Raw genomic sequence first — 26,704 nt, forward strand, 5'->3', positions numbered from 1 at the left:
AGTTAGTTGCAGAACTGCTCAAAAATACAACGCCGGTGTTTAATTTAGACAAGCTCAGTTTGTTTGCTGAATTCTAGGCATTTGTTTGCTTGCTCGTATGTTTAGATTGCGTGCTTCGTGGGTTTTCTTCTACATTTGCAGAGATTGCAGCATCTAGGTCAAATCTAGATTATCCCTTTTTCCATGGCAGAGCTACAGCCGAGGCGGTCTTGGCGTTCTGGGCCCACCCTGTCTGCTCTGCTGGTTTTCCCTGTGCTCTGCAGGGCCCGTTTGATTGTTTTTCTTTCTTTCTTCCTTTCTTTTTTCTTTTTTTTTTTTAAACAGGAAAGTCTGAGCTCGGAAGCAGACTGCAGTCTGTAAATGAGCCTGTAATGCATAGGTTGGTATATAGGATTTATATTCTGCTGAGGTGATGGACCTAATCTGCGTGAGGTTTCTTTAATCTTAAAAAATTTGCTAGAAGCTCACTGAGGTTTTTAAGTTACTTCTAAAGGCACATCCAGATCTCCTTTTCCATTCATTTGGATTTTAATTTATTAAATTTTAATCAAAAAACACATAAATTAAACTTACTGCAGAAAAGATTTCACTACTTAGTATAAGATAAGATATGACTCTTGGTTTGATGAACGCTCTATTTCTTTTTGTGCAAGTCCTGGTTTCAGAAGCTGCCAAAGCGGCTGCGGCACTGGGAGGAGGGGGACCACTGAGCACCCAGAGCTGTGCAGGACGGTCTCTCTTGGCCTGGAGCTTTTTGTGGTCCCAGAGGTCACTTCCACCTCGCTGGCCACAACTGAAGGAGTAGAAGGGACCGTGGTAAAGCAAATGACAAGGAACTCTCTTTCACTGGAAGCAGCCATAGAGATAAATACTCTTTGTAATGTTCAGGAGTTTTGACTGAATTTCTTGTGTTGTTCAGAGTTTGTTTTCCAATCTTTTCCTTTCTCTCTATCCATCCACCTAGCCCTTTAGTCATAAGTTCACTTGCCCTCTTAATTTTTCTTCACCTGACCTTTAAGAGGACAAAGCATAAAGGAGAAGGCAGAAATATTGAAAGAGATGAGGCGAGACCATGGGTGGGGACTGGATGGGGGGAACGTTGGTTGTTTCTTTTGTTGTTTGGTTTTGTTTTTTTTTTTTTAAAGCCTAAAAACTCCTTTTGTTTCCATTTTCAACATAACCATAGTTGTAAGTCTCTGCTCTTGAGTCCCCCTTCCCTGTGTACACACATCATGGAGCCAACACGTGCTGCTGGTTATTCCCCTTCCCATGCACTGCCCTGCCTTGTCTCCTTGGGCAGCTCTTCTTGTAGAAGACAATCTATTCCATAGCGTGTCCTGCACGATGTCTCTTGCTCTTGCTTGGTCACTAAGCACTGCACTAATTGATGACAAAATCGATTGTTTTGGAGTCTGCTTTTCAGTGTGTCCCTTTGCAGATTGTCACCAAAGAAGCTTTTCTGTGAGCCTGGCCTCCTGTGGGTTGGTCCTGTGCTGCTGACACCCCACCATGATGACAATCAGTTTTCTTCTTGTGGCCGCTTTGCTGCCAGCACTCTCCCATCTTCATCATATCCTCCACTCCTTCCCTTGTGTCCTGCACACTTTTCCACCTTCTCATCCCCCTGGAATACTGCTAGATCCTTCTCATACCCTCTACCTGTTTGGCTTGGCACACGCTCTCGTGTGGCTGGGCCTGGCTTAGGAGCTTCGCCTGTGCTGGTTGGGATTTGGACATCAAAGAGGGCAGATGGCTCTTGAGCTCGTTCTGAAGCATTTCCAGCAATGTCACTCTAATTTGAGGCTTGCTCTACCCTGCTGTTGATTTTCCCTGAAAGATATATGGACTTGCCTCTCTGAGTCTTGTGTTCCTCTGTCAGATTTGGTTGAAGCTGGCTAGAGATTCAGACGATATCAGGGCAGTCTCAGGAGGTCAGACGGGGCCAGGGTTGTCCTTAGTCTCATTTCTTTGGGGAGCCAGGTTAGCCAGAAGTGAAGGCCACGGAAAGGTGCCAAAAGAAGTATCATTTTATTCTTCCCTGTGGGAGGAATGATACAGGGCACTGTGATTCTCAGGCTTGTTTACCCTGTCCTTGCAAGATTTGCTAAATGCAAATGCTGAAACTACCAGCTTGCTGCTGTGTAGCTTTGATTTAAGTTCAAGCTGAAAGCTGCTCATTGGTTGTCAAGTTTCAGAAAGGTGATGTATGTGAGCTGTTGAATCCTTCTGAACTATGTATGAAGATGACTTGGACATTATTTTGGGTTTAGAAGGCCAAAAGGAAGAAGTAGAATCCTGACTGTACAGATCTTTCTGTTGGGTTTCTGGCATGCAGGTCATGGCCATGGCTCTATCATTGTCCTCCAGCATGTAACAGAAAAGTAGCTTTTGCAACATGAGAACCTGTTGAATGCCATGATAAACGTAGCCCTGGAAACTTGATTTTTTAGTTTCATCTTACAGTGCTTAATGTTCTTAAGTTATGAACTGGAGGTTGGGGGGAAGAATTGAAAAAGTATTTTGAGAGAGGTAGTGCTCGCCCAGCCAAGCCTGAGAAAGGTGCGTGTTGGTAGGAAACATTCCAGCGTTCTTGTTTGTCTTGTGTATTGCTCCCAACTACACAAAGTGGCTGCTGAACAGGGAGTTTGTTGCTTTGACAACCTCCTCTTGTTTTTAGGTTGTCCATGTTTCTGGAAGAGTCTACTAGACCATCAGGCAGGCAGCTTGCCTTGGCAGTTCAGCATTACTGATGGACTGCTTTGAGCAGAAATGAGCCTTGTGGTTGAAAAGAAGAACACCAAGCCAGAAACACAATTAATTTTAAAAATATTTGTACCCCATTTCCTGGTAGAAGTTTGTTCTTATCTTTGTCTTTCTCCTTACTTTTGGGAGGCGCTGCCATTGTGGCTATTATGAAGGTCCTTACTAGGAATGAGGTTATCCAGTTATGACAACTTGATTTGAGGACATGCTTTTCATTAATAGTTTACTGCTTGCATGTAGCCGAGGGGCATGCCTCGGCTGGATAATTGGATTTGGAAGGCTAGTGTTTGTAGCAATTGTGACACTTCTTGCTGTGAAGCCAATTTCTGCAGCGATGCAGCTGATACAACATCGGGGCAATCTGTTAAAGCGCCTTTGTTCCAGGGATGTCTGACTGGTGTAAAAAATAACCACAGCAAGAGACCTTCCTCAAGAGCAGGCCTGCTTCGAGCACAAGGAAGCAAAATCCAGAATGTTGTTCTGTATTGAAAAACAACGCAAAATGTTTTTAGGAAAAACTGACAGAAGTGAAGGTTTACACGCTCTTTAGCATGTTCTTTTCTTGAGATCCTTTATAATGTTCAGAAGGTTGTTTAGCTGCAACGTGGAACCTTTTGTTCCTCATTTCTATTCTTATTAAATCAAAAACTGAGAAGTTGGCTGTAGGTTTTTACCCAGTTTATCTTGTTTACTGTCCATACATTCCTCGCAGACACTTGTGACGCTTCAGTTGATGTTAAACGTCTCAAGCAATCCAAGTCTTCTTCACTTTTCTTTAAAAAAGAGCACAAATTACCTCACTACTCTTTAGATGCTCAATTATTTTATCCTAGTTGCTGATTCTGCCAAATTCATAGTCTCTGAATCTGATATGCCCTCCGACAGAAATGCTGGGTTTCAATCAGCCTTACACACTTTGGGTGTAATCCAGGCCCTGTGAAGTTGGTTTTAGCTTGTGGCTTCAGGAAGCCCTGAGCTTCTCGGGAGCTCTGATGCCCTTTGTATGGCAACGTTCTTCTATTTCTTTGTGATCTGCAGGTTATATAGAGCTAAACCTACAATTATAACTGAGTGCGCTAAAAGTGACCACTAAGAACAGCATATGTGAGGCAGAGGATGCTGCTTTCCCTCAATCTGTGTAATGATTTCAAAGAATAAGGAAAGTGTTATATATTATTTTATATGCATGCAGTGTTGAGATTTTCAGCATGAGTCCACTGCTCACCGTTAATCTTGTGCTTTGTCTTCCTGCTGGTTTTGTTTGGTCAGTACAGCAGTGCTGGCTTTCTGCCGTGGTTACAGGGACTGCTTTTTGTGCCTCCTGCTCTTACCTTTCCCTTCGCTGTCCCTGTCCTGCCTCGCTTCCCCAGCTCCTCCCTTCGACCGCTGAAATACTCTGCATTCCTACGCCCTCCTTAGGAGAGTGGCTCCTGGCAGGGGCTGGGCTCTCATAAGAAGCACGTTGTCTTTGGACACTTTGCACGTGTTGAGTTGTTCCCCTGGTGACTTTCTTTGCTTCATTTTCCTGCACTTTGCTGTCCAGGATCATTTCCCATTTACCAGCAGAAGTAGGGAGGTGACAGTCCCCCTGTGCTCTGCACTGGTGAGGCCACACCTGGAGTGTTGTGTCCAGTTTTGGGCACCTCAATACGAGAGAGATCTCGAGGGGCTGGAGCGAGTGCAGAGGAGGGCAACGAGGCTGGGGAAGGGCCTGGAGAATAAATCCTGTGAGGAGAGATTGAAGGAGCTGGGACTGTTCAGTGTGAGGAGGAGAAGGCTGAGGGGAGACCTCATCACTCTACAGCTCCCTGAAAGGACGTTGTGGAGAGGTTGGTGCTGGTCTTTTCTCCCAGGGGATTAGTGACAGAACAAGAGGGAACGGCTTTAAACTGCAACAGGGGAGGTTCAGACTGGACATGAGGAAAAGATGTTTCCCTGACAGAGTGGTCAGAGAGTGGAATAGGCTGCCCAGGGAGGGCGTGGAGTCCCCATCCCTGGGTGTGTTTAAGGGTCGTTTGGATGAGCTGTTGGGGGATGTGGTGTAGGGGAGGACTTTGTAGAGTCGGGCTGAGGGTTGGACTCGATGATCCCGAGGGTCTTTTCCAACCTGAATGATTCTGTGATTTCCCTTCTCTTTTTCCTCCCAACAATATACAACGTACAGTAGAGGAGCGAGCTGGGCTCCATCTCCTTCTCAGCTGTATGGCACAGGTTGGCCTTCACCATGGTAAATGATCCACAGAATGGCGTAGGGTTTAGGGTGGTTTCCTAGCGTTTCAAGGACTGGTTTCTCTCTTGCAAATAAATGTTGTTGTAAGCTTTACAGTCATTTGGACACGATAAAATACAAATTGAGGGATGGATTGGCTCAGCCTGACGTTGGATGTTTGGGCAGCATTGTGTAGGGTCTTGGCTCTGTTCTGACGTGCTGGAACACAGGTGTGCTTTATGAAGCATCAAACGCACCAGTGAAGTGGTGGGTGCTCAAGCAACTCCCCAGGCTCTGCCACAGCTACGTGGATCATGTCTGTTGTGAACAGGAGATACCCCTGTAAGGATAGTGAGGCCAAAGGAGAATGAGGAGGGGCTACTCTGACAGAGGTTGAGAGAAGATAGTAGTCTGCTTTTGAGGGGTTTGGGACCCAAAATCTCTCTTTCCTCTTTGAATTTTGAGTGTATAGAGAAGACCAGCCCCTCACATCTGCTTGCCACATATAGATTGTTCAGCCACATACCAGGATTATCAGTAAAGCTGTCAAGAGAACCTTTGACATCAGCTTCATAAAGTGAATATCATGTTGGAAATTGCCTTGGGTAATTAATTAATTCTTCTGTAAATAGAAGGCTTGATATGCATCAATGGTGCTATGGGATGTTTCTCAAGAGGGAAATAAACTCTCCAGCATGGCCTGTAGCGAGCAGTGAAGCACTCTTCGTATTCAGGAGGCTCATTATCCTTCCAGTTTAATTCTACAAGGAAACAAAAATACAACCTTCATCTTGGTGGATTATATTAGAGGGAAAGTACAGCTGTTGACGAATCCCTCAGGGAGCACTCAGGTGAATACGCATTTCTCTGGTTACAGGGTAGAAACAGCACAACCTGCCCAGCCTGGCTGGGTGCTGCCGTGCTTCGTCGTGCATCGCGTCCCCAAGTGAGGAGCTGGTAGCAATGCCCGGTCACGTCAGCACCGCAAGCAGCCTTCCTGCACCAGTCCCAGAGTGCCTCTTGGCATGGGCTGTCGGGAGGAGCAGCCCAGAACACGGCGTGGTTTCTGCTTGTGGTGCTCTCTAGGCACAAATAAGACTCGCAGCGACGCTGGAGGAGCTGCCTTCCCGTCCGGCCAGTTGGGAGGATATCATTTGTTTTGCATATTTACTTGCTTTTCAGCACATGGCCAGAATAGATATTCCCCAAACTGTTTTTGAAACAATCTTTTTTTAATCGGAGTTAAAATTGTTTCTCGATACACTGGTAAACGTGGGTTTTTTCCATTATGCTTTAATTGGATTGGATTGGCACAGAGAAGTCCCAGGAGTGCCCAGGTGGCCAAGAAGGCCAACGGCATCCTGGCTTGTATTAGAAATAGCGTGACCAGCAGAAGTAGGGAGGTGACAGTCCCCCTGTGCTCTGCACTGGTGAGGCCACACCTGGAGTGTTGTGTCCAGTTTTGGGCACCTCAATACGAGAGAGATCTTGAGGTGCTGGAGCGAGTGCAGAGGAGGGCAACGAGGCTGGGGAAGGGGCTGGAGAATAAATCCTGTGAGGAGCGATTGAAGGAGCTGGGACTGTTCAGTGTGAGGAGGAGGAGGCTGAGGGGAGACCTCATCACTCTACAGCTCCCTGAAAGGACGTTGTAGAGAGGTTGGTGCTGGTCTCTTCTCACAGGGGATTAGTGACAGAACAAGAGGGAACGGCTTTAAACTGCAACAGGGGAGGTTCAGACTGGACATGAGGAAAAGATGTTTCCCTGACAGAGTGGTTAGAGAGTGGAATAGGCTGCCCAGGGAGGGGGTGGAGTCGCCATCCCTGGGTGTGTTTAAGGGTCGTTTGGATGAGCTGTTGGGGGATGTGGTGTAGGGGAGAACTTTGTAGAGTCGGGCTGAGGGTTGGACTCGATGATCCCGAGGGGCTTTTCCAACCCGAATGATTCTGTGATTCTGTGAAGTCACTTCCTTTACAATAAAACTAATATATTATGGATTTCAGGAGTATAGAAGGAGTACAGAAAGAAAAAAAATCCTGCTTTTTATTGATAAAACCATTTCTCCCCTAACTCTTAGGTTTGGAGGGGCACTCTGGCTCGCCTTCGCTACAAGAGGACCAAGGCCGCCCTCACGATAATCAAGTATTACCGCCGCTACAAAGTGAAGGCCTACATCCATGAGGTCGCCCGACGCTTTCACAATGTGAGGCTAATGAAGGATTATGGCAAACACGTGCAGTGGCCCACTCCACCCAAAGTGCTGCGCCGATTTGAAGAGGCACTCCAGAGCATTTACCATAGGTACAAAGAAAACCTCTTGTCTTTTCATCTAACCTAGAGGAGTGAACAGCTACTGCTTGTTCCAGAAAAATGGAAAAAATGACTGAAGAACATTAACTGGACATCACAGATGAACATGTCAGTGGCTTTTGGTACCCTTGACCAGGCAAATAATTATTCTGTTTCAAAGATTTAGTCAGGATGGCCATTGTATTTCCTTTTTTAGCACCTTTCTAGCCTTTTTGGTTGATTTTAGAAGAAAAGAGCAGGTCCTCTTAGATGAGGGGCAAGAGAAAAGGAATCTTCTTGACTTCCTCAAGACTTCTTATAGTAAGCCAGTATTTTTCTCAATAGAATAAGCAATGTTCCACTATCCACCCATATTCTATATGCAGAAGAGGTATTTTATACCTTTATTACAACCTCCTAATATCTAAAAGCTAGTGACTTTTTTTCTCTGGTAAGTTGTAGGCAAAGTAGTTGCCTGCCTAGCTAACTGTGTGCTGGGCTGCACCCAGAGCAGTGTGGGCAGCAGGGCGAGGGGGGGATTCTCCCCCTCTGCTCCGCTCTGTGAGACCCCCCTGCAGTGCTGGGTCCAGCTCTGGGGGCACCAACAGCAGAAGGACACGGACCTGCTCGAGCGGGGCCAGAGGAGGCCACGAAGATGCTCGGGGGGCTGGAGCACCCCCCTGTGAGGACAGGCTGAGAGAGTTGGGGGGTTCAGCTGGAGGAGAGAAGGTTCTGGGGGGACCTTAGAGCGGCCTCCCAGGACTGAAAGGGGCTACAGGAAAGAGGGGAGGGACTCTTGATCAGGGGGTGTGGGGGTAGGATGAGGGGGAACGGAGGGGAGATTTAGATGAGATCTAAGGAGGAAATTCTTCCCTGTGAGGGTGGTGAGGCCCTGGCACAGGTTGCCCGGAGAAGCTGTGGCTGCCCCCTCCCTGGAAGGGTTCAAGGCCAGGTTGGACGGGGCTTTGGGCAACCTGGGCTAGTGGAAGGTGTCCCTGCCCGTGGCATGGGGTGGGACTGGATGATCTTTAAGGTCCCTTCCAACCCAAACCATCCTGTGATTCTGTGATTCCAATTTGAAAAATTACAACTTCTGAAAGTCTCTGAACAAGAGAAATGTTGGCTGGATGGCGCCTCTAGGGATCTTCAGTCCAGCCATCTGCTTGAACAGGGATTACCACCAGCACTAGATCCAGTCAGCCTTGTTTTCTTCCCCCAGCTGTCTCTTGAAAGCCATCCACAGCCTGGCTGGGTAGAGAGTCCTGCTTTCAGAATAAGCTCAGTTATCATTACTACAAAATTTTAGTTGCTAAAAGACTCTTCATAGCATTAATCCTGGAGACCTGGTGGTGCTGCTGAAGGCTGGAGTGTGGTATGGAGTAACGGATGGGCTACCCTGCCCTGTTTCATGTTACAGTTGGTTGGGTTTCAATTGTAGAGCCAAATTCAGCTATTAAAGGAAATAAAAGAATGTTGTAAATGAGCCAAAAAATGGGCTTGCAAAAACTTTATTGCAAACAGATGTGCCAGTAGTTGACTTCTGGGTATGGGATGGGGAGTACACCAGCCAAATCTGTTCGGAGTCAGAGATTATATGTGACTTTAAAATGATAACTGACGTTTCCAGCTTTATGAATGCAATGGAAGGACTTCTTTTTCCCCTGACATTTATCATCTAGAGGTGTCCTTGTTGTGTTGATCTGGCAGAAGTAGTCCTCATAGTGCGTGGTACAGACTGTGGAACTGATTCGGGTGTTTTGCGGCAGGTGGAGAGCAGGTGAACTCATCCGGAGCGTCCCACCAGAAGTTCTACCTCAACTGAGGGCCAAGGTTGCTGCCATGGAAGTGCTGAAGGGTCACAGAGCTGATATTGGCCTGCAGAGAGCATGGGAGGGGAATTACATCGCACTGGTGAGTACGAGTGGTCGTTGCAGTGGCTGGGGCTTAGAATGCTAAAAGGGAGGACATTTGAAAAAGTGACTGTTGGTTTCTTGGGAGGGAGAAGTACTTTGAAATTTCTTCTGTAAATGGGTTTATATAGTTTCAGAGTCTTTGACTTTTACTGCACTGGGAGTGATTTTTCTGAACACTAAGCCTAGCTTGAGTATCACAAGCAACATTAAAAGATAGTGAGTAATGCCATCAGCTGGGTCTTCAAACGGCCAAAGCTAGGAAAGAATTTGATGTAAAACTAAAATTCTAGTTATAATGGGATGTTAAGAAATAGCATAAAATGAAAAGGAACAAAGAAATTCTCTCTAGGCAAGTTGCATGGTTTCCTTTTACTCTGTCCTTCCTTTAAGCATTTTGTTTTGTTAAGATTTTTTTTTTTTCAGAAAGCACATAAAGCTGCAGATGCTCTGCTGCTCTTTGACGAGGCGGAGGCTGGAGGAAGCCTTCGGACGAGGTGCTGCAGCTGCAATCCTCTCTGGCCCGCCGTGATGTAATGCAATTATTTTCTTCAGTAAGCAAGAAGAGTTACGTGCCTGTCCTTGCTCTTTCAGAAACCAGATAACCCTCAGACCACGGGCTCTTTCATCCCTGTTGCCAATGAGCTGAAACGGAAAGACAAGTACATGAACGTTCTCTTCTCCTGTCACGTCCGCAAGGTAACTTGTGCGTGGTCTGCGGACACGTGGGCTGGGTGGGGAAACTTCTTGTGGCCAAGGTGAAACCTTGGGAAGCCAAGGGCAAGGAGGTAATCCTGGAGATGCTTTAACGGGAGGCAGTTCAAAGCAGTCCTGTTTCAAGGAACACTATCAGGGATTTTTTTTGATGGATATGTAAGTCTGAACCTATCGCACCAAAGGGTGCTTGGGCTGAGTGGCTTCTGTGGCCTCTTCGTGTTGGAGGCACGAATAAACTCACTGGGTTCTGTCTAACTGCTTTGGGTCTGACTTTTTACACAGCAGAATGTTTTATTTGTGACATTACTTAGAAGGTTTAAAAAACTAATTAGAATAATTCGCATGATTTTTTGTGGGTAGTTTACAATGATCTAAATGATGTTGGTTTTAAATGTCTGTCAGGAAAGGATATTTTGTATTTTAAAACACCAACAGACAAAACCAATTTCAATGGCAGGCTGGGGCTGCTGATGTTCAAGTGTTTTTAAGAACCTGTATATTCTTATTATTTTAAAAAACATGCTGTTGCAGTTGGTCCCCACTTGCCAGAAGCGGAGCATGTGCATGATTATTGTTTATGATTCTGCAAATATTATATTTAACAATAACAACAACATTCATTTTGAAGCATAAAATCGCACTTTATAACAAAACTTCTTTGCTAGTGGTAGTGATTTATTCAACAGTGATTTGTGTATATAAAAATAGAAATCTCTTACTGCTTTCCAAACAAAAATATTTCAATGGAGTATTCTGTTGCTTTTCACATGTTCTCTTTAAGAACGTGGTTTGCTAGTTGAATGAGCAGTTTGAGAGAATATTGGTTTCTATTAGGAATAAAGAGGAATCGGGTGAGTCTGAATCCAAACCTCCCTTTACAATCTTGCAGCAGTTTGGCTGGAACCTCCATTAGGGACAACGAGATACAGGAGAACTTCCCTCTGACTTTCTTCACTTTACGCTGAAAACAAAATAATTCCTCTTGTAATTCATTTAATGAACTAGTTCCAAATTGTCGCTATTTCTAGCTAAATTGGAATAATTATAAAAATACTATATTCAGTTCTTAAGGATGTGATTATAGAGATTGTTGTTCTGAAGGGGAATGGAATGCCAGTGAGGGGAATTACTCGGGGGGGGTTGTATAACATGTGTACCAGGTGTGGAAGTTTAATTTTGCTCACTGTTGCGCAGCTTTAAGTCCTGACGCTTGTCTGGCTTGCTCCTAATTCAGCTCTGAAGGACAATCCCCTGTGCAGGCATAGGGGAAAGCAGATTTCTGAAGCAGAGATCCGTGCCTTATCCTGGTCAGTGATTGCAAGCACAGAGCTCCTGCCTTTAGGCAAGTGTCTGAGCAGTTCCTTTTTGTTTATGGTGTATGAAGAAATCCTTGAGCGTGCAAACAGCCCTTGTTTCTATACATCCTCTTACTGTGTTTACTTGCTGGAAAAATCCATTTTCTGCTGGGGTTTGTTGCATTGGTGTCCCAGCACTTCAATAATAAAAGCAGGCTGGGTATGGAATAGATGTTACCTGTCATAAGTTGGATTTCTTCCTTAATTGTCTCCTAAAATATTTCTTCCTCAGTTATCTTGTAACTTTTTTGATCTTTTTAAAGGTTAAATTGTTGGTCGCTTTCTTCTATCAGAGAGGTCAGGCTTAATCCTCCCCTCGGCTGCTCAGTTAGGGATACCTTTGCATGGCTTTTGAAATCCCCAGTAAGGAAGCACACGCAGGGGCACGGCAGCAGAGCACGTACACGCAGAGGCAGCGGGGCTGAGGTGGGACGAGCTGACCTGCAGCCACCAGCAGAGAAACGGCCACAAAGCCGTGGTGGTGGCTCAGCTGGCACGGGGGAACAGCTACTCATCCACAACCCAGCTGGGCCCGAGTCTCTGAGGGTATTAATACTTCTTCTGGTCTTCATTCATAAGGATCTGTGTTAGAAAAACATATAGCTGAATTCAGTGAAAATGCAGCATCTCCTTTAGGAGAATGATGGTCTGAAAGAAGCAAATGGGGGCACCTCTCCTCCAACACATGGATAAAATCGTTTCAGCGTTGCTGTTGAGGACAAGACTGCAGGATCTTTAATGATGTGTGTAAGCCTGGTGATTTCAGTACATCTCCATGTTTAAACTCAAAAGCAAGTGACCCCTTTCAAATCCACGCTTGGATGTAATATCTTTTGGAGTAAACCATTTGTCTTCCCTCTTGTATGGACAAGAAACGTCCAGGCAAGCCTGACGTGAACAAAGGAGAGAAGACAAACAATCCTGAACTTTGAAAGCTAACAAGGCAAAGATTTGACATTTCAAGATTTACCATTTCACTTTCCAACCAATGCACTTCTTTAGGTAATCTATTATGCCTCAAATTTGAACATCGGATTTGCAGACTAAGCAACAGTGAAAACTCTTGTAGAGCCTGTGAGCGACTCCGTGCTTTGACTGCAAGAACAGTCTTTACCCTGAAAACAACATTAGCCTGCTTTTACTCTTTACATAAAACAATTTATGTCCTAAGCTGTCTTTTTAAAAAGAAAGGTGTTTCTCTTGTCAAAGATACAAGCTGGAGTATTCTGCCTCTAACAGCAGTCTGAGGATCAGCTTTCAGTGCTATGGGGCAGGGGAATTTCTTCTGATTGCTGCATTCTTCCCTTTTCTTTTTAAAAACATGTATTTTTTTTTATTTTAGCCTTATTCTTCTTTAACTTCCTCATTTCATACCAAATGTTACTTGCACAAGCGTGGCACTTGGTACATGCAGGCTGTCTTGGTGGTCAGAGCATTTGAAAGGGAGTGCCTTTCACTGCGGGCAAGTTTGTCAAATTTCTTGTGCTAAACGTGGTTTGTTCTAGTTTTGCAAATTGGCTGTTTGTTTCTCAGCTGAAATTCGGTTCACATGAAGCTTTAGCAGGGGACTGAAGAGTGAGTTACAGAAATGAAAATGTAATTAATTATCGGGTGATTTCATTGCTTCCCTTAAATAATACTCTTTAACAAAGCATCAGTCCACAGAATAAGGTTGCTCAAGTTCATTTGAGGTGTATTTTCACGATTCGGGTTATTTGAGGATTCTTGAGCAAAAAATGTGCTGTTACTGCTGGTCCCCTAGGCAGGCAGGAAGGTGTTACTGGTAACGAGAGAGCACTGTAGTGAGTTGAGGTGAATGCTTTATTGCTGGAGCAGCATCAGACTTCCTTTGCGGCTTTCAGTAGGTACCGAATCATCACGCCACGTGTGAAATAGTTCTTGACTGTCAGCAGCAACGTTTGGAGGCTGCTCCTTAAAATTTTCAGATAATTGCAGTCTAATACACTTCTTTCCTTGGAAAGAAAAGAAATTAAAAGGATAAGTACTGGGCAACTGAATAGACACAAGTTAAGCCTGGAGTTCATGTATTTAGAGATGTTTATTCATAGAAGATGTCTTATGACCTGTAAGATATTTGCTAACCATTAAACTCTTTAAGACAGAATTTTTTAGCTAATGATTGACATTGTTCTAGTGAAGTAATACCAACTCTCACCAGCCAGGGAACTGCTCTTGAAGTATTGAGAACTGCTGGTAAAGTTTTCTTTAGCTTGAGTGCGTGGGGTCTTAATTTCAACAGCTTGAGATGAATAATAACGGGTGAATCTGTTTGGACCAAAGCTTTATAGCTCTTTTTATAGAAGGTCTGTGAAGAGACTTTGAAGTCTCGCTGATGGGAGGTGCATGTGTTTGCTTCTCGCAGTAGGTATAGGTAGAAGCAGGTCATTTCTGCCTATGGAAAAATACATCTTTTCTGAGCATCAAACTCTTAATTTTTCAAAGGAAATTTTAAAGTTTTTTGCCTTAGGAAACCAAATGCATATTTCATGCATACCACCAGATTTTGTTGTATCACCTAGGAAACAACAGTTTCTTTTTGGTTTGGTAGTTTGGGGTTTTTTTTGGTTGGGTTTTTTTTTTTTTTTTTTTAGAATAAGGCTTTTCTTCCTACTTTCTCCCTTGTCATTTGTGGCACCAAGGTCCCTTGAGGACCATCTCTTCCAAGGCCTGGTGCCCTGTGGTGTCTAGAGGCCCCTGGCAGAGACCTGAAAAGCTCATTTGGAGGTTTTTCTGCTATAGGCTAGACCTTCATTTTTCTGCATAAGGTAGTCAAGAAGCTAAATTAGGACTGATTCACTTTGGATCAACTAAGATATAAATAAAAAATGCCCAGAAGGTGCAGAGACACAATGCTAGGAAGGGTTGTTCTACATGAGGATATAAGTTGTATCTGAGAACATAAGGCCTGTCTTTACTCCTACAAAATCAAAAGAATAGTAACATTTGCAATGGTGCAGGCATTTGTCTGAATCTCTTCAGTGCATGCTTCCCAATGTGACAGTTTACTTCTGAAAACACAGCGTGTATTTACATAAACGTGCCATGAGACACCTGGAGCAAAGCGGCTGCTTGGAAGGAGCTGAAAAGGACACGAGTTGTGGAGCAATGAGAGTTTGCTTCTCAGGTGAGAGAAGCTGCTGGACTTCCCCTTTGGTACATCTCTTCAGCTGTTTATCTGAGTTTATTGTTCAGTGTGAACACTGAAAAATGGTGGGTAACCACGAGAAAGAAGGGGAGTTTCAAACATGCTTGTAGAACTGCAGTGTTCTCTCACCTTGCGAGGGCAGAGCGGCAGCTGCAGGACCTTCTGCGGTGGGGTGGCTCTGGTGGCCCAGCTCAGAGAGCTCTGCTCCCTTTGTCACCGTGGGCACAGGCGACAGGCAGGGCATTGCGATGGGAGATGGGAGCAACAAGCAGGATCATGGCAGTGCAGGGGTGGTGGGGTCAGACTCTTTAAAAAAATTTCACATAAATCAAAAAGACGTGATTGGGGACCGTGGCCACGCAGCGTCAGATCTGAGGTCTGTGGGGCAGATCACAGCCAAGCAGACTGGAGAAGCTTTTCCTTAAACTCACAAGACACGGAGCATGGTGTGCTGTGAGCTGCACAGCCAAATTCTGGTTTGAGGAGCCTGTGCTACTCAAACAACTCAGTGTGTAGCACCAGACACTCCTAACCTACTTTCTCGGGGCCATTCAGTGTTTCATAGCCTTTAGTTTTTTTTCCTCCCATTCATCTGCTTCCTAAAATAATCCCAGTTATTCAGCATCTCTTCCTGGGAGATTTTCCAGGCCCTCCATCACATTCTTTACCTTCTCTGAACCATTAGATCCTCCTTCACGTTCACGTCCCGGTGCTTCGCACGCTGTTCCGAGTGAGACCATGGCACCCAGGACATTATTCCCCATGCTAGTCTTTACCACATGCTAATGCCTTGCTTGTTTTCAGCTGCCTTGCATGTTTGTGCCAAGATCTATCCAAAGCTGTCTAAAATCATCTTCAGTTACTTTTTCTGAGTTGATGCTGTTAATTTAAAGCTGTCATATAGCTTTCTAATTAGCATTTTTTGCCTTTATCTGCTCTGAACTTTGTCACTCTGCTGCCTTTTGACTGAGAATATTTAAGTTCTCCAGTTGTCTCCTGACTTCACCTAGGAAAATCCTATTTATGTTCATCTGCCTCATCACATCTCACCCTTGTCTACCCTTCTCAGTTGATTAATAAATGTCTCCGTGACTGTGATACACTGATGACTTCAGCTTTGCCTTAGTGAAAAATAATTTCTACTTTGTGTCCTACTTTCTCACTTACTTTTGACAAAAGTTTGCATCTTGCCTTGTGACCTGGCCTCTTGGGGCATCTGAAAGTCTAGATGACATCACATGTTCTCCTTTGGTGTAGCATTTCCTGGACAAATTAATTGCAGTGTTGGCGAGATGCATGCTTCCTCTGTGCAAACCCCACTTGCTGGAGCCTGACGTTACCAGCAGCCTAGAAGAACATTTGTGATGAGTTGCAGGGGGATGGGGGGAATTGAAATGATCTGTGTTTAGAAAGGAGATATGAACAGAGGCATGATCCCAGGGTATAAAACACTTCTCTGGAGAGATTATAATTTTGTTTTGTGCTGTAACACGATCCTCCCACTTCTGGTTTTGTAAACAATCACACTAATTCCATAAGGTGTGGAATGTCGTTCATCAGCTTCAGTCTACCTGGATCTTTCCCAGATCAGATGCTGTTGTAAAGGTACAACATTTAGTATCTTGTATCCTTTGAATGAGTACATTTTTAATAAACAGCTGCATATTTTTACAATAATTTTCCAGAGGTGCTTATATGGCATTTGACAGCAGTTTTGGTGATTTAATTTGTCTGGTACTGGAAGGATGCTGTTGCTGGAGACATGATTGGTGGCCAAAAATAGACATGAATTCAGAACATCAGAATACCTAGAGTTAAGATAAATTATGTCATGTATGACCACTATATATGGCTTGCTGCTGGGCCATGTCATTACTTTGCATCATTAGCTGGTACTTAAATAATCTGTTCCTCCATTGTTCTTCCCACATGGTAACTGGGTGTGTGAACTGCAGCAAAACACTGGGATGTGGGGCTCTGCACTTGGCTGTTTTCAACAGTACTTGCTGGGGAGCTCACATGTTGCTGTCTTCCAATTTTTCCTTTATCAGAACTGTTATGTAAAATTGCTATTTAAAAAAAAAAAAAAGTTTTAGGGTTGATCCACACGTAAGTACCCTACAAGATGGAACTTATTTTCCCCATACGCTGAGTGCCTGGTTACACAAGCAGTATCCCAGGTGGGAAGTATTTTGGGTTCAAATTAGAGTGAACCAACTTCTTGAGTATGCCTAAGATTATTCCGTGAGGGTTGGGATGTATATATACAGATAATCTCTGCTGCTGTTGACTGCCAGTGAGATTACAGGTGATAATATAGTGGTTTGCCTCAGCAGGCAGCTAATGGTTCTTCACTGAATTATAGCATGTATTTATAATTGGTCTTAAATTTACAACTGTAGAGCCCAGTAGCAGCATTAAGATCCTAAGATATTAATTTTTCCCAGTGGCAACACTAAGCTGTCTTTGCTGAACTATTAGAAACTGTCAGAATATTTCAGATACTGTGAAGCCTGTTTTCTTGGTAGCATATGGGCTGATGAAGTCACAGAATGATTTAGGTGGGAGGGGAGCTCTGGAGGTCTGGGGTCCAACCTCCTGCTCTGAGCCGGGCTAACTTCAGAGTTAAATGAGGTTGCTGAGGCTCTCACTCAGCTGAGTTTTGAAAATCCCTGAGGATGAAGGTTACATGGCCTCTCTGAGCCCTGTCCCAGGGCTACCACCCTCCTGGGGGGATTTTTTTCCCCTATGTCTGGTTGGACTTCCTGCTGCTGCTGCATCTTCTGCCCGTTGCCTCTTGTCCTCGTGCTGTACTTCTCCAAGAAGCCTAGCTCCATCTCCTCCATACCCTGACTTTGTCAGAGGGTGCAGTCATTTGAAGATTGAAACACCTTTGCCTCTTTTTGGAAGCCAGTATTGAAGTTGTTTGAAGTGCACTATGATTTTCTTAGTAGTAAGTACCTTGTAGGAGTGGAGTGGGGGTCAGGAGACCAGAGTCTGGATTCAAAATAACCTGCGAATGGTACAAGCATTTCACAAAAAACAAATCAACTGAAAATCTCACTCAGGGTCAGTTAAGCTTAGAGGTGCACAGATGCCTGTGGGTGCTTTCTTGTTTGGTTGAAGTCTGCTGGATGCTGTAGCTCTGCTCTCCGTGTTCCCGGAGTAGCCCTAGACAGCATAGCTGGGCAGTGAGCGCCTGTTTAAAGAATTTCTTTTGAGGAGCTTGAGCTCACTGGTGATCCCTAGACATCCTTGCCTCATGTGCTTAACAGAACACAAAGTCAAGTTAAAATATGGGTTGAGCAATGTCCACCTCTATAAAAAAATCTGCCGTACTCACAATACGGGTCTGGGACAGCTGAACTGATCTCAGAGCTTGCTGCTGCTGAACAGAGCCGTCCTGTTTTCTTCCCCTGTTTATCACTACCCAGAGCCTCACCCTCTTTCCCTTGCAGTGGCTCTGATGCTCGTTGTGCCCTTCTCGCTGTACGTTCACACTAAGGGCAGATTTTTGTCAGGTTGATGAATTGATACGGCCGAGGAGCATCAGAGCTAGCACAGGGTATGGGGCCAGGACCTCCTGGAAGAGGCAACAGGACAACTGTTCTCAGTGGCAGTGAGCCTTTAGACCAGACTGGTTGTGCTCTCGCTCTGCCTCTCTTGCTTAGGAAGGGAGAGGGTTGTGTTCGATACCCCTTGCAGCCTGAGGGCACTCCAGCTTGGGTCTTCTCCTTGCCAAGAAATAACCTTGCTTTCCTCCCACCAGCTGGTTGCCTCGGTCCCTGCATACAGGCTTGGCTCTCCCGGACTTCTTCTGGCCCGTTCAGTCTCTTTCCTTCTTGCAGAATGACACAACTTCAGCAAACGGGTGGAGCGTGCCCGTACTCAGCTCACACATCCACTAATGGGCCGGGGAAGGGTGGTCGTCCAGGTTTTCCGCTTCCTGGGCGAGTTGCTCACCTACATCCAAGGCACAGACCTTTTAAAAGAGGGAAATGGGTCCTGCTCAAAGTTAGGATGGTCCAAAGCTTCTGCTTTCAAACGCCTCAGGTCTGGACTGTCACAGACCCTGGTGGCACCCTGTTTAGCTCTGCGGGGCACGTACTCTGCATCATGCTTTTGGGATGACAAGGGCACGTATATAATGTAGGAACAGGAGCCACCTGCCTTGGGCTTGGCGTCTGCCAGCGGACAGGGGCGCAGGTCGAGTCTTGCTGGGGGAAAGCATCTGTCCTTCATTTCATTGAGGCCAGGGATTTTCCCAGGTTGCCCCAGCTCTGCTGAATAACTCTGAGGATGTTGCTTCTCCAAGACTCTGCTTTTCTATATTTGTCCAATGGATTTACAGGGTCCATCTTCCCTTTTCACTGTTTCAAGATCTGTGGAAAAAACCTGTTGAAGAGCTGTGAGTTTTGTGTATTTGCTGTGCGAGTTTTGCATATTTACTGCTGCAAAGTTTTATTCTGCGTGTTCTTGCAGTGATTAGTGGGACTGAAAATTTGCTTCTTTCCAGGTCAATCGCTTTAATAAGGTAGAGGACAGAGCTATCTTCATTACTGATCGGCACCTGTATAAGATGGACCCTATGAAGCAGTACAAAGTGATGAAGACCATCCCCCTCTATAATGTAAGTACAAGGACTGGGGAATCTCATCTCGGACTCTCTTAGTCATGGGTGGTGCTTCTACCGTTTAGTTCCATTTTCACATCCATAAAATGGAAAAGACCTTGGTTTACAACTTTTAATATATTTAATGTCTTTAAAACAGTTATGGTGCAATTATCTACAGCACTGATGCATCATGTTAGCTTTCAATTTCAGTGCATAAAATAAAAGCTAAAACCCAAACTGCTTATCACACTCTCTTCTGCTCATTCTTCTATTTTGTTTTTTATCTTCTGTGTGCCGCAAGATCCTGCCCCCATAAGGGGGTTAGCATTTCACAGCAGCTTATGACACAATTTCTGTGTCTCTGGGGGTTTGTTTGATCCTTCATGTCGTGTTTGAAATTTTTTTTTTAATATTTGTTCATGTTTAATGTAAATCTTATCAAAGCTAAATTCAGAATTATAGTGAGGTATCTGGCCTTCGGGGTAGCAGAGTTTAGCTGCCAGTGACAAAGCAGCAGATTATCACTGGTGTGAAGGGGGATGGGGGAAAACCTCATCGTAGCTCTTCAGCATCCTGGAGTGTGGATTCAACCGCTTGTTTGTTTTCCTCAGCCTGAGGTAACACTACTACAGTTATCTTAAACCTACAGAACCTGGCTGGGTTGCTTGGCAATGCCGTACGCAAATTTGTTGGGACATTTGCATTTGGAGAAATAATAAATCTGGTGTCTGCATATTGCTAAAAGAGCAGAGTTGGGGTTAGGGTAACAGTAAAATCTAATGGGCAGATGTGGAGTGAATGATTAGCTCAGACTGCATCCGTAATGTTGATTTTATAGGTCCTCTTCTAACCTCCTCTCTGGTCACCACCGAAGCCCTGCACCCCACCGCAGCGTGCGTGTGGAGTGACGTGCTCGTACCCTCACGGGAGCATCCGCTGTGGCGCAGCCATGTCTGCGTGGCAGTGCCTCTTGTTTTGAAAAGACATTACTGCCAGGGAGTTAGCAGCTGCAGGTCATTTTCCTCAGTTGATGTTCCGTTCTACTGACATTATCTCTTAATTGTGCAAAATGAAATTGTCAGCAGATTACGCTGCTAAATGGCTGACTCTCGTTTGTGCAAACCAACTTGTTCAAATACATGGAGACTCTCAGCAGAGTGTTTTTCCTAGATGGGTGTGTTTTTTGCAAAGTGTCAAGGTGAACTCAGGTGGACAAGGTGGAATTTTGTCCATCACAATTTCTCGCTATTAGTTCACTACATTCGTACCTCATACAAAATGGCTAGGCCACTGCAATTCACTTTTACTACATTAGTAATTACAGGTAAATCTGTATTTATCACAGCTTTAGAAAAATGACTGCTTTACCTGTGTGTGATGGGTTTAAAGGTGAAGCTTGTACATTTACACAACAGCACAAGACTGTCACTGTGGGTAGTCTGAATGTTTTCCTCTGAAATCCTTAAGCCTTGAGAGATGGGCCTGTGCAAACCTCATGGAGTTCAACAAGGCCAAGGTCAAGGTCCTGCCCATGGGTCAGGGCAATCCCAAGCACAAATCCAGGCTGGGCAAGGAGTGGATGGAGAGCAGCCCCAAGGAGAAGGACTTGGGGGCGTTAGTGGATGGAAAACTATGAGCCAGCAACGTGCACTTGCAGCCCAGAAAGCCAACTGTATCCTGGGCTGCACCCAGAGCAGTGTGGGCAGCAGGGCGAGGGGGGGATTCTCCCCCTCTGCTCCGCTCTGTGAGACCCCCCTGCAGTGCTGGGTCCAGCTCTGGGGGCACCAACAGCAGAAGGACACGGACCTGCTCGAGCGGGGCCAGAGGAGGCCACGAAGATGCTCGGGGGGCTGGAGCACCCCCCTGTGAGGACAGGCTGAGAGAGTTGGGGGGGTTCAGCTGGAGAAGAGAAGGCTCTGGGGAGACCTTAGAGCGGCCTCCCAGGACTGAAAGGGGCTACAGGAAAGGGGGGAGGGACTCTTGATCAGGGGGTGTGGCAGTAGGATGAGGGGGAACAAGTTTAAACTGACAGAGGGGAGATTTAGATGAGATCTAAGGAGGAAATTCTTCCCTGTGAGGGTGGTGAGGCCCTGGCACAGGTTGCCTGGAGAAGCTGTGGCTGCCCCCTCCCTGGAAGGGTTCAAGGCCAGGTTGGACGGGGCTTTGGGCAACCTGGGCTAGTGGAAGGTGTCCCTGCCCATGGCAGGGGGTGGGACTGGATGATCTTTAAGGTCCCTTCCAACCCAAACCATCCTGTGATTTTATGATTAATGTCTTAAAAATGAAAGGACGCGAGCAAGTTGGATACAATTGGTAGGTTGCCTATAGGACACCTGTTACTTAGCAATGTTAGCAGTCGCTGTTCTGTTCACAGAACACGGATGTCTGACACAGAGTCTCCATTCCTACAGAGTGCTGTACTGCACTGTATGTTGGCTGTCTGCTTTGCATTTCTTCTGGCACCAAAACAGTTAATGGACTGTGCATATCAGTCTCTTGCTCTTAGAATACTTAAATTTCCGCAGATATAAATCGGGTTTATTCGTACATCTGCAATTACTCCCTTTAGCAACCTACCTCAAGGCTTCTTGACCTGGGCAATGGCAAAGGGGTCCTGGCGCACTTTGCACAGGAGGGATGAGTCCAAAAGACCCTTCACTGACTCACACAGGTGCCAGAATAATACTTCAAAATGGAAATTTGATGAAAGCTATCTTTGGTAAATGTTGTGGTGATAAATTTCTGCTCTGTTGGCCACAGCCTCTCCTTTTCCCTGCTTCTCCTGCGCCGTGGTCCTGGGGAACAGTAGAAAATCTGCACGTACACATCGGGATTGCATCATGTGCTCGGGCGTGCTCACTGATCCTCTTGATTTACTGCTGACCCCTCTCTGCGCCGCAGGAAGAGGGGAGAGGAGGAGAGAGTTTGGAAATGTGTTTGGTTCACATAGAGCACACGAAATATTTGTATTTCTTTTGCCAGGATTTCACAAATTGAACTCCTGCTAATGGTTAATGCTGTGATGCAGTTGGTTTTTTCCTTCTGTAGTTATGTTTTATATTTGCTACTAAACTATCTGAATATGTCTTGTCTTTCGCCTCTTGAGCTGCCTTGCATCTCTCTCTCATTTTTCTGCATGTCCGAGCCCTTTTTGCGTGGAAACCCTTTTACTGTGTACAGGGAGGTGGTGTAAGTAGACAATTAGTGATACAGAGCTTCCTTCCCTTTCAGGGAAAGAACATTTGTTTGAACTGATAGGAGGATTTTTGAGAAGCAAATGGATAATGATTACACCAGCCTTGATGTGTACTGGTGTATCAAATAGGTCCTACTAGGAGGATGCGCGTTCGCTGGGGAAGGTGGATTGTCCTTCCGATACGTAAAGGTGAACCCAGCTGAAACTCCTGTGCCTGTTAGCTGTGCTGCTGGCTGTCAGCAGTTCGAAAGCACCCTATCAACACGGCGACATCCTTAGGGATGGTGTTTCCATGGAAATACCGGTGGAGACAGTCAGCTGATGTCTGTTACGACCATAAACTTGTTTTCGGCTGAAGAAATCACACTACAGTTCCCATCTCTGTTAACTGTGATGGTTTAAGTACAGCCCGTAACGCGTGCCTGCTCGGGTCCCAGGCTCTGCAATCTGTTATTTTGTGTTCTGTGTGAGGAATCTGTAATTTTGTGCAAATGATGACAAAGCAATAACTTTCCTTTCAACCCTGACTATTCTGCTGGATTGAGATGCTACTTGGGGGGATTTTCTGTGTGCAAGCCTTCTGGCAGTTGCCTCAGAAGTACCAATATAAAGTACCTTTTTGTTCTTACCTGGAGAGAAAATAAACAGATAATGGCAGAAAGGAATTCAAAGGCGACTGAGCAGCAGAAAGGATCTTGCAACCAGCTTTCCCAGTAGTGGTGAATACAATAAAGGATGTTCTGTAGATGCTGAGAATTTTTCCCTGGTCTTCAAGCGAAGCTAATAGTAGTGTTTGTAAACACTGAGATAAGCACCTTCTCTGAAATGATTTCTTTTGTGCTATATTTATTTGTTCTGATAGTCTTACAGGGAAGGGTGAAATAGGAAAATTTTGAAGGGCTCTTGGACCTTTAACACAGTTCTGTTGAATAATTAATGTTTAAATAGGCTTTTCAAACCCAAAGATTTCAACGTGTTCATCTTTCACACTCGGTGCACATTTAAAACCTTGATGGCAGTAGTCCCTGTGGTGCTATTGTGCTCACAGGATGTTATTTAAGCATGCAAATTAATTTTAAGGGACACTGTAAACCCAGGCAGCTGTTAATGTCTGTGCATGAAGTGTGGCTTGTTTTTAAAGTATTTCATAACCTCAAAATAGCGTGAACGGTAGAGAATAAACTCCACCTGTGTTGGGTATATTATGCAACTGGTAGCTGGAGGTCTCTGCTCAGTGTTTAAAATATCAGCAGTTACTGTAGTTCAGACAGACTCTTCTGCTGTGATAATAAGCCAACAAATGAGTGATTCTAAACTTGTGTAGTGTTTCATCCAGAAAATAGGGCACACAGCGCACTGCTGCGTGTTGGTTGTGGCGTGCTTTTCTGGGACGATGCTGCTGTCTGGTGTGTGTTAGACATCCAGAGCTGAAACAGGTTTCTTGGAAATAATACGTTGTGACTGCTAAACCAAACACACGGATCCAGACTGTTTCTGAATATGTTTCATGCTTCGGAAAGGAGTGAGTAGTCTCCAGCTCGATTTGTGCTAATATCCTTCCCGGCGCTGGCAGTGGGGTTACACAGAAGGGTTTTTTCTTTAAGAAGGGAATCATGAGACTTTCATTTCCACAAAATGGTATATCGGTGCCTCGCACTTTTAGGAGAATGCAAACCTCTGGATCACTCAAAGGAGTCATGTAGTCCTTTAGTGGACAGGGAAGGTCTGTTGTATTCTCTCTCTGTACTTGGTATTCTTTTGCCTTTCTCTCTCTCTTTTTTTATTTTACTTTTTTAACACCTGTTTTTTAGGTGCACTTGCCTCTTGATGTTCCTTTTGCTGTCCTTATATTTTATTTCCTCAGCATAGATTAATTTTTTGCTTTTTCAATATTCATCTGAATAGCCTGTGTACCCACATTGCCACTCCTAAAAGTTTCCTGCTTTTACTTTGGGAGATGATGAGGACAAAGCTGTAATGTGCCAAGCAGCAGTTACTTAACAGAAAAAAAACCCCAAACCAAAACCCCACACTTCTTTATTTTGTCAGAACAGCAAGACCTTAATCCACACCTGAACCCTGGAATCATTACAGCCTTGTGGGGTTGCAAATACTCTTCATCAAGTTGTTTAGGCTTTCAGTAAGCTTCATTCTTCCGTTATCTGCATGTCATTGCATTCCCAGCACTGCATATGGGGATTTGAAGATGGTTGTTGGCCAGACTCATAATTATTGTTGGTTTCCTTTGAAAAGAAGAAAAAAAAAAAAGCAGGCTTGTGCGATAGTGTGAGATTTTTGGGAAAGCAAGCTTCAGCTGTTAGAGATCCTCCTGGTGCCCTCTTTGCTGGATAGGCAGAAGGGCACTACCGTGACACGGGACAGTGCTGCTTCTGGCAAGAGTTGCTCAGAATGATCCCAGTCTAGACGGTAAAATTTCCTTGCATCTTTGAGACTGTTGACTTCCAAAAAATCGCTGTTGTTCCATCAGGACTTTTTCAGCTTGTGGGAGGAGTGCTGAGGACCTGCACACTGCCGTTGCCCTGAGCTCTCTGGCAGAGGTAGAAGTTGAGAGTGAGCGTGGCACCCTGGAGAGGAAAGAACTGGCCTGGAGAGTAGCAAAGATATATCAACATATATAACATTGTTCTTGCTTTCTCTTCACAGTTGATAGGATTGAGTGTCTCCAATGGAAAGGACCAGCTCGTGGTCTTCCACACGAAAGACAACAAGGACCTCATTGTCTGTCTCTTCAGCAGAGAGCCCTCTAACGACAGCAGGATTGGAGAGCTGGTGGGAGTCCTGGCAAGCCACTTCAAGAGGTCAGTGCTGGGGCTGCATTTTGTTGAAAACTCGGTCTAGTGTGCCATATCAGAAACTTCCCCTGAAGTCATTTTGATGCCAGTCTTGAGCTTTACCTGTGTTACTTCACTGTATTACTGGGATACCAGAGCAACATTTTTTCCTTGTGTTTTTGGGACATGCCTTTTTGCTGCCACACTTGGCTTGCCCCACGTACCTTCTCTGAATATGTTTGTTAGAGCATAGTGGTTTGGGGCTCGATATCACTGAAGATGCATTTTGAGTGTGTCACAGTGTCTCCTCAATGCTTCTTACAGTCAAACTCTTAACATGTAAAATTAAGATACAGCTATTCGTCTCTCAGATTGCTCCCCTGCCTCCGGTATCAGTGGATGATTTATTGCTTGAGCTGTAAAATGTCATCTGTTTCCTGAAAATTGTCTCACGTGTAGATCAATGTGCAAGAGCTGTTTGACTGGTGAACTGAACAGTTAAGTGGTTATTGTGCACGGAGCTTCCTGTAGCTACAGCTGAACTAGCAATAATCACCTTTACACCACAGAGCACGTTCGGGACTGTGCAGACAAGCGCCACAGCAGTGACTGCATTGCAGGCAATCCCATAAAAGTGACTCTGTAGAGGAATGATGTGTGGAGTGAATAGACCTTCAGAGTTGTTCCCTTGTTCCTCCAGTTCTCTCACGAGGACTGGTGTTGGTCAGCATCAGCGTTGGCTTCACCATTCACAATATCATGCTCCGTTTATGACCCATGAAAAGGAGTCTCTATAGGTAAATATTCATACAGAGCTACAAGTGGCAGGACAATGGAAGCAAATTTAGGTTATGTTAGGTAATTTTTTTTTCATCAATTCAAGAAGAAGGTGCCGGTTTAGCCACTTCTCACCACTACAGTGTAAAGTTCACTGCTGCCTGTACTGCTGGAGGTAGGTGCTAAGTTCATTTGAAATGAATTCTCAGCATCGACATAATTTCTTTTGACAATTTTAGTGCTGAAAAGCAAGTGGAAACATTTACTGGTTTTGCATTTCCCTAAATATAGTTTAATTTCAAAGGTAGCTGCTCTTGAAGGCTCAGGAGATTATAGGTATTGTAAAGCAACACACTTCATTTCGGGAATCCTGTGAAGTAGCTGGAGTTCTTTCATGTCTGGCGTGTTTTGAACACAGGTGACATCTTCAGCTAGCTGATGCTCCTCTGTGCCTTAACAAATCTCTAATGTTGGGAAGAGCTGTGAAACCGTGGAGTACGCTCCAGATCCTGTATGTTCAGTGTTCAGATTGCCCTGCTTTGCTGTTCCTTTTGCTCAGACGTTACCAGGAAGTACCCAGCCTTTCTGTCACGTATCCAGTATCGCTCGGTGGGAGGCACGTATTCTTCATTTTAAGAAAGTATGTTGTGTGGCCATCAGTCTAAAATATTGCACCTTTCATATAAGGGTATAGACTATTGATTTTCAATTTCTTATACTGATTTAACAATGACATTTTTATCTTTAAAAAGAATTAGTTTTTATCTAATCACTGTCTGTAGAAGAATGACAGTTAAATACTCTTATATGCTGTTTAATCTTCACTTAATACAATATTAACATTTTTTTACTGCTTCAAATGACAAATCTCAGCACAGCTGGTTAAATGAGAGAGCTGGTCTAAAAGCCCCTTTTTC

The 26,704-nt window shown here is 44.8% G+C and overlaps 1 protein-coding gene across 3 annotated transcripts in view; it reads left to right on the forward strand.

Moving 5' to 3' along the window:
- MYO1D (myosin ID) overlaps nucleotides 1-26,704 on the forward strand; it is a 166,296-nt gene that overhangs the window by 79,828 nt on the left and 59,764 nt on the right. For all 3 annotated transcript variants that reach the window (XM_074849311.1, XM_074849312.1, XM_074849313.1), the window contains exons 17-21: nucleotides 7,048-7,271; nucleotides 9,026-9,170; nucleotides 9,764-9,868; nucleotides 18,924-19,037; nucleotides 24,883-25,037. In XM_074849311.1, the coding sequence (XP_074705412.1) occupies nucleotides 7,048-7,271; nucleotides 9,026-9,170; nucleotides 9,764-9,868; nucleotides 18,924-19,037; nucleotides 24,883-25,037 (743 nt within the window). The remainder of the gene's footprint in view (nucleotides 1-7,047; nucleotides 7,272-9,025; nucleotides 9,171-9,763; nucleotides 9,869-18,923; nucleotides 19,038-24,882; nucleotides 25,038-26,704) is intronic.

Source organism: Strix aluco, chromosome 24, assembly GCF_031877795.1.
Source record: "Strix aluco isolate bStrAlu1 chromosome 24, bStrAlu1.hap1, whole genome shotgun sequence".
Taxonomy (NCBI): Eukaryota; Metazoa; Chordata; class Aves; order Strigiformes; family Strigidae; genus Strix; species Strix aluco.